This window comes from Gobius niger (assembly GCF_951799975.1).
Source record: "Gobius niger genome assembly, chromosome: 3".
Classification (NCBI taxonomy): domain Eukaryota; kingdom Metazoa; phylum Chordata; class Actinopteri; order Gobiiformes; family Gobiidae; genus Gobius; species Gobius niger.
In genome coordinates this window covers 39,582,284-39,594,973 of record NC_136854.1, presented here as the reverse complement: position 1 = coordinate 39,594,973, position 12,690 = coordinate 39,582,284, and the positions used below count along the sequence as shown (strand labels likewise).

Genomic DNA, 12,690 nt, shown 5'->3' with positions numbered 1-12,690 from the left:
TTCTTCTTCGTGATTCCATTAGTGTGTATTGGTGATTCCAGGTCGGAGCAGGGAAAGCTGCAATTGTGGTTTTCTGGCCAGAGACACCAGGGGGAGATGAAAGACCCCCCAATCATCCCATTATCACTTGTTTTACCCCCAGAGGGACTACGGAAAGGATTTATTAAGGTAAACAAGTTGCTTAGTACATTTTTGCATTCTTAGCTTGACTAAAAATCTTTAATAAACGAGAACAATGTCATTATGAGTTATAGCCCTGTGAAATGGCCTAATGGAGCAAAACGCTATAATCTCTCTGAGTCTGCAGTTGAGAAAACCTACCTCATACATCTGTAACACAACACAGGCCCTATAGCTAATTCCTTTCTGAATCCCCCAAATGTACAAATCTCCTTCCTCAGAGTCACCGTGGCTCTCCTTCACCCCCAGTCGCTCTCCACCTTTACCACAGCCGCTGCCACCCATTTCTCTAATAAGGCAATGTAGCTGAAACACATGCAAATGAGCAGTCAGCCAGCTGGTATCACAACAGCCATGTGATCTATCAAGGTAGGGGGTTCAGGGTGAAGCCAATGCAAAGAGAGGGGCGGGCACACGAGTGGGGGATGAGACTAGTTCAAAGATTTTCTATAGAGCAACATTGTTAGGCAGGTGCTGTGATGAGTGATGCTTAAAATGATTCTTTTTGCGTATAGTATGTGCATTGGATCAACCAGACCAAACACATTATGGTCTGTTCCAGGATCATGAAAGATTTAGATCTCAAACAAAACGAAATCTGATTTGCAAATACATCTGCAAAGACTTTTTCGTTTTTGTATTAATAGGCCCATGATGAGATGACACACGCTGCCTTCTTCTTTGTGCGTGCGGAGCCGTGTTCTTCACTCACCGCGGCGTGACAGGGCCCTGCAGCTCTGAACGCTCCCCGCGCACTGTTTGAACATGCGTGTGTATGTGCTGTGCAGATACATCGACGCAGGATCCATTCCAGTGGATTCCGCTGGCACCACGACTGTTCTGCACTGCCAACACCACCACCTCCTCCATCCCTCGACTTCTATGCACTCTTACCCGAGTCCCCCGAGTGTAGAAATGTGGGGGCCCCATGCCAAAGGTACCTGGGGGCCACACCGAAATGCACACATGGAAAATTATTCATGAATTCAGGCGCGCTGGGGTATTATGCAAATTTACTGCAGACTGACTTGGGTGTTATGGTTAAAAAAAATGACATATATTGTACTATGTCGTACAGAAGGTTTCTTGTTAACACTGATACAGTAACTTATGCAGTTATACATATCTTAAATCACTACAGTTGCCTCTTTATGCAAACAACATCGCTGTGGGTTCTTCCGCCCAGAACCCAGTTTGTAGTATATAGGCCTGCACAATATATCGCCCGAGTATTGTTAACGCAATATTAGGCAATAGTGACGAATATCCAGATTGATAGAACCCACATCATGTCACTTAAAGCAGGGGTGTCCAAACTTTTTTCATGGGGGGGCACATATTGAAGCGTACACGGGGTGAAGGGCCATAGATCGGTGGTTAGTGCCATGAAACCTTTGACAAGCAGAGGTTTAAAATGTGCCCCACACTGTAATTTATGCTTAAAACTTTCGTGCCAGCTCTTTGTAAAAGGTTCATACTGTCTTCTTAGCCTATTATAGTTTTGTTCTTTTAGTAAGACAGAAGGTTTAGTTTACCTGCTTTAGTTTTGATCACTTCTTGTGATCATCCTCCATGCCAGCTCTGTCTCACAATAAAATGTGAGACACATTTTATTGGTTAGTTAGGTTAGAAACAACTAGGTTAGTTGTTTCTAACCTAACAACTGACCTAGTTGTTAGGTTAGAATTGTGTCGAATTATTACATTTCAAATAAAAAGGACCATCTCTGATAATTACTGATTCAGAAAAAAGGCCAAGGGCCAACAGAAATTGGTCTGAGGGCCACATTTGGCCCCCGGGCCGCACTTTGGACACCCCTGACTTAAAGCAAAATGCATGGTCTCTTAAAAATACAAAAAAATAATTCTGTTTTTGTCATGATGTTTCTAATTTACTTCTAATTCTAGCCATGGTCCTAAATTAGTCAAATATTGCAATAATATTGTTGTTGCCCTGTTCTAAACAGTTACTGAATATCGCATTTTTTGGGGTGTCAGTGCACATATTGTCGTTTTCTCATGTTGTGCCTAGAGTTCATTCTCTGTCAGTGGTGAAAGAATGACCAATGATTTTGTGCACAAAGAAACCCTTTAACTTCTGACATCATCAGTGACATCAGCTGGAGGCAGGAAGTGATCAAGAGAAATAAGATTAAACTAGCGAAGTGTAAAGTAAAGAAGTGTAAAACTACAACTAAATAATGTGGTCCTGTTGTGGCTTAAGGTGCCACAACAAGAGGAATGACATTTGACACGATAAAATAAGGTTTATCTGATATTTCCAAAAACAGTTCAACATTTGTTTATTGTTACTATGACAACAGCTACAATGGAAATAGATAGGAATCTAGCTTCCTGCCTCCAGCTAAGCCTGGAATGTTTACAAACAATTAAAGGGGCATCTCGTCATAGAAGGGGGCGTGGCCTCGCCAAGGGGGAAGATAGAATCTTTTGGGAGACACAGTTTTTCACTCTTTTTAGTCATTTTCTGGCGAAATATGAACTTTATCACATACAAATACAGTCAAGTCTAAATCGGGTCCATATGGATGTTGTAACAGATTGTTCAGAAGAAGCAAAAAAACAGCAGTCGTAGCTAGTGCTGGCTAGTGCTGGCTAGCGCTAGCGTTGGCACGATGCTAACATGTAGCATCATGTTAGCATTCTCCGTTATGTATGTATTTATGGGCTGTTGAACCACTTTACTCCTCTCCATGTCTTTGTATCTTTATTTAGTAGAAAACTACATTCACAATTCAGCGTTTGTTAAAGTAGTTTTTGAATAATTATATTGAATAATGAATTTAAAATTTTTCTCAAAATTGTTTTCCCCCCTAACTGTTTTCAAACATGACCATATATGGACGATTCCAAAGATGCCGTCTGTATCTATACCATCAGTGAGAATTCTAATGCCAACTGGCGTGCATTATGTTCGTATAAAGACACAGTCCGGTTAAACAGTTAAATCACTTTCTATACGTTTGTGTGACATCACACACAATAATAAGAGCTCCATAAACAAACACAGCAAAAAACACAACTTTATCTGAATCTCCAGGTACAGATAAAAGGCCAAAAACTCTTTTACACCTAACTAGAAAAATATAGCTCACCATTTCTCCTGGTAAAATGAAGATATTTTTGTATCAAAAATAAGCCTTCATTGTGTACGGAAAAAAAATCCAGAGTAAATGTAACACTTGTGTGTGATCAGATGTTTAAAAAGAGCCTTGTAGTCGGCTGTGCAGCAGGTTAAAATCAGCAAAACCCCATTAGTGAACAAGGCTAAAGTTCCGTTGACCTGGAAGTGGAGCGATGACATCATCACTTAACAAACGTATATCACTCCACTGCAGCTGTTTCCTTAGTAATGACAAACAATTGAGCAGACATAACCAGGACTCAAAAAGAAGCAAACAGGCCCAAATTGATGATGATGTAAGTGGATTAAACAACTCTGCGTCGTGCATTAAAACTGTATAATGCACAGCTCACTTTATATTTGTAAGGAGTGAGGTCATAGTGGCTATGAGCTTCCGCACGTAAACAAGTTGAAAGTGAGACTATAATAAAGAGCAGGATTTTTTTTACTTCATGTTTAAAACTTGCAAACAATAAATATTGAGGCAGGTTTTGCTACAGCTGAAACAATCAAATCATATGGGCCTGAATAATACACAAACTTGGAGCTAATGTTCCACTTTTTATGTGGCTTGTGTGGTCACGGTGCCCCTCTTTAGGACAGGAGGTAAGACATCTTGATCCATGAGCGAGGTTCTATTTTGGCTTATAGTCCGTTTGTAGATCAACATCATTTTGTCTACGTAGGTCTCGTAAATAGTGGTGACTCCATGGCAACGGTGGTTACCTGTGACCTGTAAAAAAGGAGACACAGAGCCGTTATTACAACCATAAAAAGAAGATGTTTTTGTAGTGGTTGTACCTTTAGGTCCAAACATCTTCAAGTAGCAGTAGGAGCAGTATGGCTTGTCATCGTACTGAAATGAATATTGAAATGTGATTTAATTCATGAACGTCATTCATTGTGATTCAATGGCTATACCTCCGCATGTTGTCCAGCGTTAAGCTGTCTGCTACACTTATGACATTTGAGACACAGTGGGTGGTAGTCTCTTCCTAGAGACCTCTTCTTCTCTCCTGTTATAAAAAGGAATGGGAAAAGAAAGAATAAACGTTTCATTGTATTTCCTCTCGCCAGCCTCATATATCTTAATTACCAAAAAACAAAAGTCATTGGTTCTCAAACTGTGGCATCTGTACCAGTTGTAGGTGGTACAGCATTTTTTGGTATCACTGTCTATGTCAGCCAATCCTATAAGGCCAACAAAAAGAAGCTTTGTCTCTAAGTAAGTAAGTAAGTAAGTAAGTAAGTAAGTAAGTAAGTAATAAATAACTGCTTTATTCTTCATTGTACAATGGATACAGAAGGCAGTTCGTCATTGAAGGGGGCGTGGCTTCGCCGAGGGGGAAAATAGAATCTTCTGGGAAACACAGTTTTCACACTTTTTAGCTGCTAAATCTAAACTTATTTATATTTATTTACATACAAATAAAGTCAAGTCTAGATCGGGTCCACAAGGATGTTTATTCACAGCAGATTGTTCAGTAGAAGTGAAAAAACAGCACTCACAGCTAGCACTAGCTAGCGTTGGCATTAGCTCCATTACATATGTATTTATGGGCTGTTGAACCACTTTGCTCCTCTCCATGTCTTTGTATCTTTATTTTGTTCCAAACTATATTCATAATTCAGCATTTGTTGAAGCAGTTTTTGAATAATTAGAGAAAGTTTACATTTTTCTCCAAATTGTTTTCCCCCTTAACTATTTTCAAACATGACCATATATGGGCGATTCCAAAGATGCCGTCTGTATCTATGGTTCAACTAAATTGAGTTCAGGTGTTGGGTTAGTCCTGAGCCGCTGCGACTGAGCTCGCCGCCATTGTGGGCCTCTGAAACAGTGCACCGCCTACTGGGTTTTTATCCCTGTTTCAAAGCATGGTGTCCTGCACTGGTCAACTCCTCCTTCCCCTTCCTCCTACGCAGCTCCCTCCGCGCCACAGCAGTCTTCCACCATCTTCTGGGAAGAGCGTAGCGGACGAATATAATCCGGCTTATTTTCCAGCTAACGATCGTTAGCCAGAACAATAGTGGGGATGGACTATTTGTGTGGCTTAGCTGTGAGTCATGCCCGGATACCTCCTTATTTGTCCCTTTTTTGTTTCCTGCCTCTTGAGACGTCTCCACTGTGCTGCAGGTCGTGGCTCTCTGTGCCTCTTTAGTGTTTCAGAAGAAGCAATCTTTAGGTCTCAGATGTCTTTAGCTCATAAGCTAGCTGTTTGTTTACTTACTAAATCTGGGTCCTTCATATAGTACTCTCTACTCTGCAGTAAAAAAAAAAGTCCACTAAACTTCACAAAACCACAGCAAATATGTACTAAAGCATCCAATAAAACAATGTGGAACAAAGACAAAAACGCTGCTTTACAAAGAGAGAGGGAAGCTGCTGCTTGTTTACGCGTCGCCATGAAGGCAAGAAAAGAAAACAAGACAGACTTTTTACAGAGTATCTTGAACTATAACTCAGGCAATCATGCGAACAATATTATTATTATTATTTTTATTGTTGTTTTGCAGCACGGGGAGGCTCGCTAACTGCAATCTCCTCCAGAGCCCTCACCCTTCCGCACAAAGAGGCTGAGAGTGCAGTGTTAGTGGAGAAAAGGAGGTAAGTAGGGCAGGTCACATCACAGAGTTTGAACTTAGCTGCTACTTGAATCCACAAGTAAAGCCAGCTGCACCACGACAGCGGGTCTGAGTGCTGTTGTGCGCTCTGAGTGATTTGTGAGGTGGGCAGTAACCATGGAAACATACTCACGTACAGTACTTTAGGCCTACTTCAGGTAACTTCTTGAAATCATCTGCATTTGTACAGTTAAATGTAGATTTTTGCTATTCATTCTCCATCTGTTGTGTTTTAGCCTTTGGATATATGTTTCAAACCTAAAACTTAACAATTGGAGAAGAAAGGCTGGAACTGACAGAATAAGCTACAAGTTAGGGTAACTAATCATTCAATTATTGTCACACATTTCTACAACTGTATCTAGTGCCATCCACACACTCTTCAAGTCAAGGGATTTCACCTAACTTAAAGGGACTATATGGAGTTTAAAAATGTTAAAACTATGTATTTTCCTCCCCCCACATGTTCCAGCCATGTCCTAATGTGTAGAATGAGCTCAGACTTGTTCACCACAACTGCCTCTAAAATCCTGCCCTGTCACTCAAAATGTTGTTTACCACCATGCATGAGAAGGTGCAGTTACACGTATGACCTGAGGTGGCAGTAGTGATTATAAAATGACCAACTTGCATCTGCTCTCTTTATGGCGAGACACTGCAGGTGAATAGGGAAACTTTGTAGATTTTTCAATTTGAAACTTTTGCTGTAGATTACTGTCATAAATATGAGAAACGCATGTGTTTTTTTGTCATTTTATGTTGCATGACAATAAGACAATAAGTCTGAATAATGGATCGATGGTTTATTTAGTTGATGTATTAGTTACAAAGACCTTTTTCAGAGGGGATTTTGGATATAGTTTAAAATCAGCTCTTTTCTAGTGGAAGAATCTGTAAAAAAAATTAAAAAAATTGCCTTGTTTTTTGAAATTCAAAACTCAATAAATCAAGTTTCAGCATATGCCACAGTGGTCCAAACCTATGGAATGAGTTGGAGGACAACTTAAAACAATCTCCTACTTTAACTATATTTAAAAGGAGACTAAAGTCTGTTTTTTTCTCTGTGAATGGAAACATTTAGAAGTATTACAAGGTATTACACTGATACAAGGTAATGCAATTGTTTAATTGTTTGGATTGTAACTAGGACCAGACTAGTTAACAAATGCAATCTGTTCTAATTAAAATTTCTTTTTCAGTACTGATTTAAAAAATAATGAGTTGGACTGTCCCCGCTGATACTTTGGCAGGATGACATATTCCTTGTAATGTGAAGGCCAAAAAATAAATACAAGTGTCTATATGTGTAAACATGTATATAAATGAATATTATACATTGTCGACAGGCCAACTGTTTTGTGGTGATATTGTCCGCCTTCACCTTTTGGAAGATGTCAGCGGGAATTAGTTTTATGTGAGCTATTCTTGTTTGTTTATATGCTAAGTTGCCCAGGGTGGGGGGTAAAGGACCCCTGTTGATAAGCTTGGAGCTTTTTGGGCGTCCATTTTCACAATGTAGCACTGCTTGATGTTTTTTAAGTTGAATTTCCTCATTGTATATGCGAAATTGTGAAATAAACTAAACTAAAGTAAAGTTAGGGATTAGATATTAAAAAATCTCTCTGGTAAAACCTTCAAAATATTGTCAAGTCCAAGACTGGAAAGCTGGAAGTCTGTAGGTGCTACTAAAGCCTGATGAAGGTCAGAGTCACTGATACATTGCACAACAAAAAGAGTGAGACAGTGTGCAGGAGGTTAAAGAGACTAGATGCAAGTTGGTCACTTTATGCTCACTAGTGCCACCTCGGGTCTTACATGTAACTGCAATCTCAGAAGATTGCTCGGAAGTAACAACTTTTTGATTGACAGTGCAGGATTTTAGAGGCAGTTGTGGTGAACAGGTCTGAGCTCATTTTCTGCACATTAGGACACGGCTGGAACATGATCCAACATTTTTAAACTCTGTATAGTCCCTTGAAATATTTTCCTCTCTTACGCACCTGTCGCCTTCCTAAGTGTGCAGAGCCTCCACTTTTTTAAGCTACTGAAGTGTGATAAAAATGCAGTTAAAAAAAATGGCCTTTAAAATGACTATTTCCCAGATAAATCTATGGAGAAAGATTCAATCAATGCAATAATTCAATGTTTTTGTGAAGATTTGGTATTTTGTTGTTCCCAGTGGAAAGTTTATATGTTAAGAGACCAAATTGGCCCAACACCTGAAAATTTAAATAACAAATAAAACATTTCACCTGATCTAGGCCTGGTGTTACTTTTGAAGTTAAAAATATGATTACGTAGTATTTGGAAGGGTTTGAGAATCACTGTGCTAGAATTAACTAAACAGCCTGTCCTTACATAAAGTGAAGTGCAGAATCATCGTGTTCGTACGCGTTGCTGCAGAATAATACAAATCAAAACGAGTTAAAAATTAGAAACTCGAAATCAGTGATGTGCTAGCTTTTTGAATTAAACCCACATCCTGTTCTCACATGCCTGTGCAGAACACAATAACCAGACTAAAAACTAAACTTTTGTCTTTTACTTTCTTCTATTTTTACCACATTATGTAGTCAATGTACGTTTTCGTGGCAATGCAAGTAGAACATGATAATTTAAATATGGCTAAAGTATCACCACACAGGACAGGTTGGTGGTGAATGAAGCAAAAAAAAAAAAGTAATAATAAGGAGAACACACTCACCAAAGTAGACTGGCTTCCCACAGATTGGACAGTAGCTAACCATGGTATGATTTTATCAGTACAGTCTGTGAAGGATGGTGCGAAATTGTTCACTGCACTATACGTTGGCATAAGTGTGAGGCTGTGAGCTTGAAAATTAACAGGAAAAGCGCTAACGTGGTGCAGACATGTCGTCCTCTTTTGAAGTGAAGACCCAGGATGTGGTGAGAGAGACGTCACTGCGAGAAGCGGAATCTGAGGACAAGGCACGATCGCAAGAAACCAAACTCAGCAGAGCGCGTTCATATTTAAGAGGGTGTTTTTGTAAAGTAATTGTTCTGGTTCAGGTTTAAGTTTATCAATGGAGCGCCCCCTTGAGGTCTCATTTTAGAAAACACAGATTACAATAAACAAAATAAAGACTGGACGGAACACACATCAAGACGGAAAAGAGACATAGGATAAGCCTGTATTGATCTCACAATGGCTCTCAAGAAACACACAAAAGACAGGAAATGTGCAATCAATTAAATAGCGAATAGAGGTATCTTGTATACAATTAATAAAAATATAGTTAGAACAGACTACAAAAAGAAATTCAGCAGTGCATATTCCTTCTGTCCTAGTGCAGGTGGCTGATAAAGTGACACTGATACAGAGATTAAAGTGACGCAGATAGATCAGACGGCATTTCAGGAATCGCCCATATATGGTCATGTTTGAAAACAGTTAAGGAAAAATTATTCAAAAACTGCTATAGCAAATGCTGAATTATGAATATAGTTTTCCACTAAATAAAGATACAAAGAAATAGAGAGGAGAAAAGTGGTTCAACAATATAAATAACAAAGAATGCTAACATGATGCTACAAGCTAGCATTGTGCTAATGTTAACGTTAGCTAGCGCTAGCTACGACTGCCTTTTTTTTTTTTCCCGCTTCTACAGAACAATCTGCTGTGAATAAACATCCATATGGACCCGATTTAGACTTGACTTTATTTGTGTGTGATAAATAAGTTTATATTTTGCCAGAAAACGGCTAAAAACAGTGAAAAATTTCCCAAAAGATTCTGATATCCCCCTTGGTGAGGCCACGTCCCCTTCTATGACGCGATGCCGTCTGTATCTATACAGAGATTATTGCACGTAGTTTTGCAAAAAGGTTATTGCACATGTTACTTTACAGTGTTGTGGGGATGAAGGTCCTTCTTCTTTCTTTCTTTCTTTCTTTCTTTCTTTCTTTCTTTCTTTCTTTCTTTCTTTCTTTCTTTCTTTCTTTCTTTCTTTCTTTCTTTCTTTCTTTCTTTCTTTCTTTCTTTCTTTCTTTCTTTCTTCTTCCTTCCTTCCTTCCTCCTCCCTTCTTTCTTTCTTTCTTTCTTTCTTTCTTTCTTTCTTTCTTTCTTTCTTTCTTTCTTTCTTTCTTTCTTCTTCCTTCCTTCCTTCCTCCTCCCTTCTTTCTTTCTTTCTTTCTTTCTTTCTTTCTTTCTTTCTTTCTTTCTTCCTTCCTTGTTTCTTTCTTCCTTGCTCCCCTTTCCTTCTTCCTTCCTCCTTCCTGTAAAATATAAAATCAAGTGGGGGAAAAAACTAAATCCTTCTAAGATACTTAGAAAAGAGAAATATAGTCAAAAGGAAACGCAAATGAATATTGGAGATAATGAGATATATTTGCCATTGCGAGATAGAACCAGCGCCCTTGTGGAGGTCTGTTCTGTAAAGTGCCTTGTACTGTCTGCAACCTTTTAGATCCAAAGAGATTCTTCCCCAAAAATAATCTCTTTGGATTTGTTGGAAAACAAATTGTCATTGTTTTCATTAGTGAGTTAAATTTGGACTATACCAGGACTGAACCAAGACTAAACCGGTCTAAACGATGAGTATTAGACCAAAAGCATTTCAAGACACAACCAAAGAGCCATGAGAGTGAGATCTTTTGTAAACAGCTTTCTTCATTTCGTGTTTATAAAATGGTTCAGAGGATCGCCATGGCGCCGTAAGAACGACGTAAAACAGTTACCAGTGGTTCACATTCCCATCTCCTCTCCCCTTACCTTGTCTTTTCACCCTCTTTCTGTGATTAAAACGAGGATTTGAATCTGTGAATCGCAAAAGGAAACCTGATAGAGGCGCTTTCTTTCTCTCGGCCTCATTGTCCGTCCTGTTTCACACACTTTGTCTTTCAGTGACATCCCAGTCAGGATTCTGGTGGAAAAGGTGAGGGCCGGGACAATGCGTCTGGAGGCGCGACGTTGACCTATAGACTGTACAGAGGCAGGAGAAGGCCTATACAATCTTCCTCCCTTCCTTCCTTTTTTCTTCCATCTTTCTTATCTTCCTTCCTTCCTTCCTTCCTTCCTTCCTTCCTTCCTTCCTTCCTTCCTTCCTTCCTTCCTTCCTTCCTTCCTTCCTTCCTTCCTTCCTTCCTCCCTCCCTCCCTCTCTTCCTTCCTTCCTTCCTTCCTTCCTTCTTTCTTCTCTTCTTCTTTCTTTCTTTCTTTCTTTCTTTCTTTCTTCCTCCCTCCTTCACTCCTTTCTTTCTTTTTCCTTCTTTTCTCCCTTCCATCTTGTCTTCCTTCTTTCCTTCCTTCCTTCCTTCCTTCCTTCCTTCCTTCCTTCCTCCCTCCCTCCCTCCCTCCCTCCCTCTCTTCCTTCCTTCCTTCCTTCCTTCCTCCTTTCTTTCTTTTTTCTTTCTTCCTCCCTCCCTTCCTTCCTTCCTTCCTCCCTCCCTCCTTTCTTTCTTTTTTCTTTCTTCCTCCCTCCCTCCCTCCCTCCCTTCCTTCCTTCCTTCCTTCCTTCCTTCCTTCCTTCCTTCCTTCCTTCTTTCTTCTCTTCTTTCTTTCTTTCTTCCTCCCTTTTTTTCTTTCTTCCTCCCTCCTTCCCTCCTTTCTTTCTTTCTTTTTCCTTCTTTTCTCCCTTCCATCTTGTCTTCCTTCTTTCCTTCCTTCCTTCCTTTCTTCCACCATTTCTTTCTTCCTTTTTTCTTCCATCTTTCTTCCTACCTTGTTCATTTCTTTCTTCCTTCCTCCCTTCCTTCCTTCCTTCCTTCCTTCCTTCCTTCCTTCCTTCCTTCCTTCCTTCCTTCCTTCCGTCCTTCCTTCCTTCCCCCTCTCACCCTTTCTTCCTTCCTTCCTCCCTCCCTCCTTTCTTTTTTCTTTCTTCCTCCATCCCTTCCTTCCTTCTTTCTTCTCTTCTTTCTTCTTTCCTTCCTTTTTTCTTTCTTCCTCCCTCATTCCCTCCTTTCTTCCTTCCTTCCTTCGTTACTTCCTTCCTCCCTCCTTTCTTTCTTTCTTTCTTTGTTTATTTTTTTTTTCTTCCATCCCTCCCTCCCTTCCTATTTTCTTCCCACCCTTCCTTCCTTCCTCCCTTCCACCCATTCTTTCTTCCTCCCTTCCTTCTTTCTTCCTTTCTTCCTTGTTTTCCCTCACTCCCTCCCTCCCTCCTTTCTTTATTTCTTTCTTCCTTTCTTCCCTTTCCCTTCTTCCCCTTTCTTTCTTTCTTTCTTTCTTTCTCTTTCTTTCTTTCTTTCTTTCTTCCTCCCTTTCTTTCCTTCTATTCCTGGGATGCAGCATCTCATTTCAGCCACTAGGGGTCGGCCTATGAAACCATCCCTTTCTGCCCCTGCGACTATTGCACATAATATCAGTCAGGAAGGGCATCCGCGCTGAATTATGCCACGGCGCTACACTTTGTCTTGTCAGTTGAGCTCTCCCCCTATTAGGTCAACTCAGAGCGAGGCGATGTTAAAACATTTGAAAGCCGACAGAGAGAGCGATAAAAGTTAAGCGAGGGGGCGTTAAAGACCACATTTCCCAGTGGATATTTGGTAAGTCTGTTTGTCGACAGTTGCCAAAAACGTTCTGGTGTGTACAGTCCATACGGTCGGTCCACGTTATGCCAAGTCATAGATCCACCGCGTGGGACATGTGAGGGGATATATCTGTGTGGGAACAGGATTTAGAAACATTTGGTAAGTGCGCATAGCTGTAGATATAGAGAGTGGAGCAAGAGAAGAAGGGTCCTCAGCTGTCTCTTCTCAAGTGGATAGACTCGCTCAGGCCAAT

General features: G+C 40.2%; 1 protein-coding gene across 1 annotated transcript; it reads right to left on the bottom strand.

Moving 5' to 3' along the window:
• Positions 1 to 3,824: 3,824 nt before the first annotated feature.
• On the bottom strand, positions 3,825 to 8,829 carry LOC306960914 (cysteine-rich protein 1). Its single transcript, XM_079553521.1, has 4 exons — positions 8,654 to 8,829; positions 4,246 to 4,340; positions 4,126 to 4,180; positions 3,825 to 4,057 (listed from the first exon to the last, which is right to left on the bottom strand). Exons 1-4 carry the CDS (start codon positions 8,694 to 8,696, stop codon positions 4,047 to 4,049), a joined length of 204 nt encoding a protein of 67 aa, XP_079409647.1. The 5' UTR covers positions 8,697 to 8,829; the 3' UTR covers positions 3,825 to 4,046.
• Between the last annotated feature and the right edge of the window lie 3,861 nt (positions 8,830 to 12,690).

Bases quoted from the DNA above. Each gene is read 5' to 3' on its own strand.
- LOC306960914 (XM_079553521.1), bottom strand. From the start codon at position 8,696: ATGGTTAGCTACTGTCCAATCTGTGGGAAGCCAGTCTACTTTG. The intron at 4,341-8,653 runs GTGAGTGTGTTC...TTTTTATAACAG, and splicing joins TGGGAAGCCAGTCTACTTTG to GAGAGAAGAAGAGGTCTCTA. The intron at 4,181-4,245 runs GTATAGCCATTG...TATTCATTTCAG, and splicing joins ACGCTGGACAACATGCGGAG to TACGATGACAAGCCATACTG.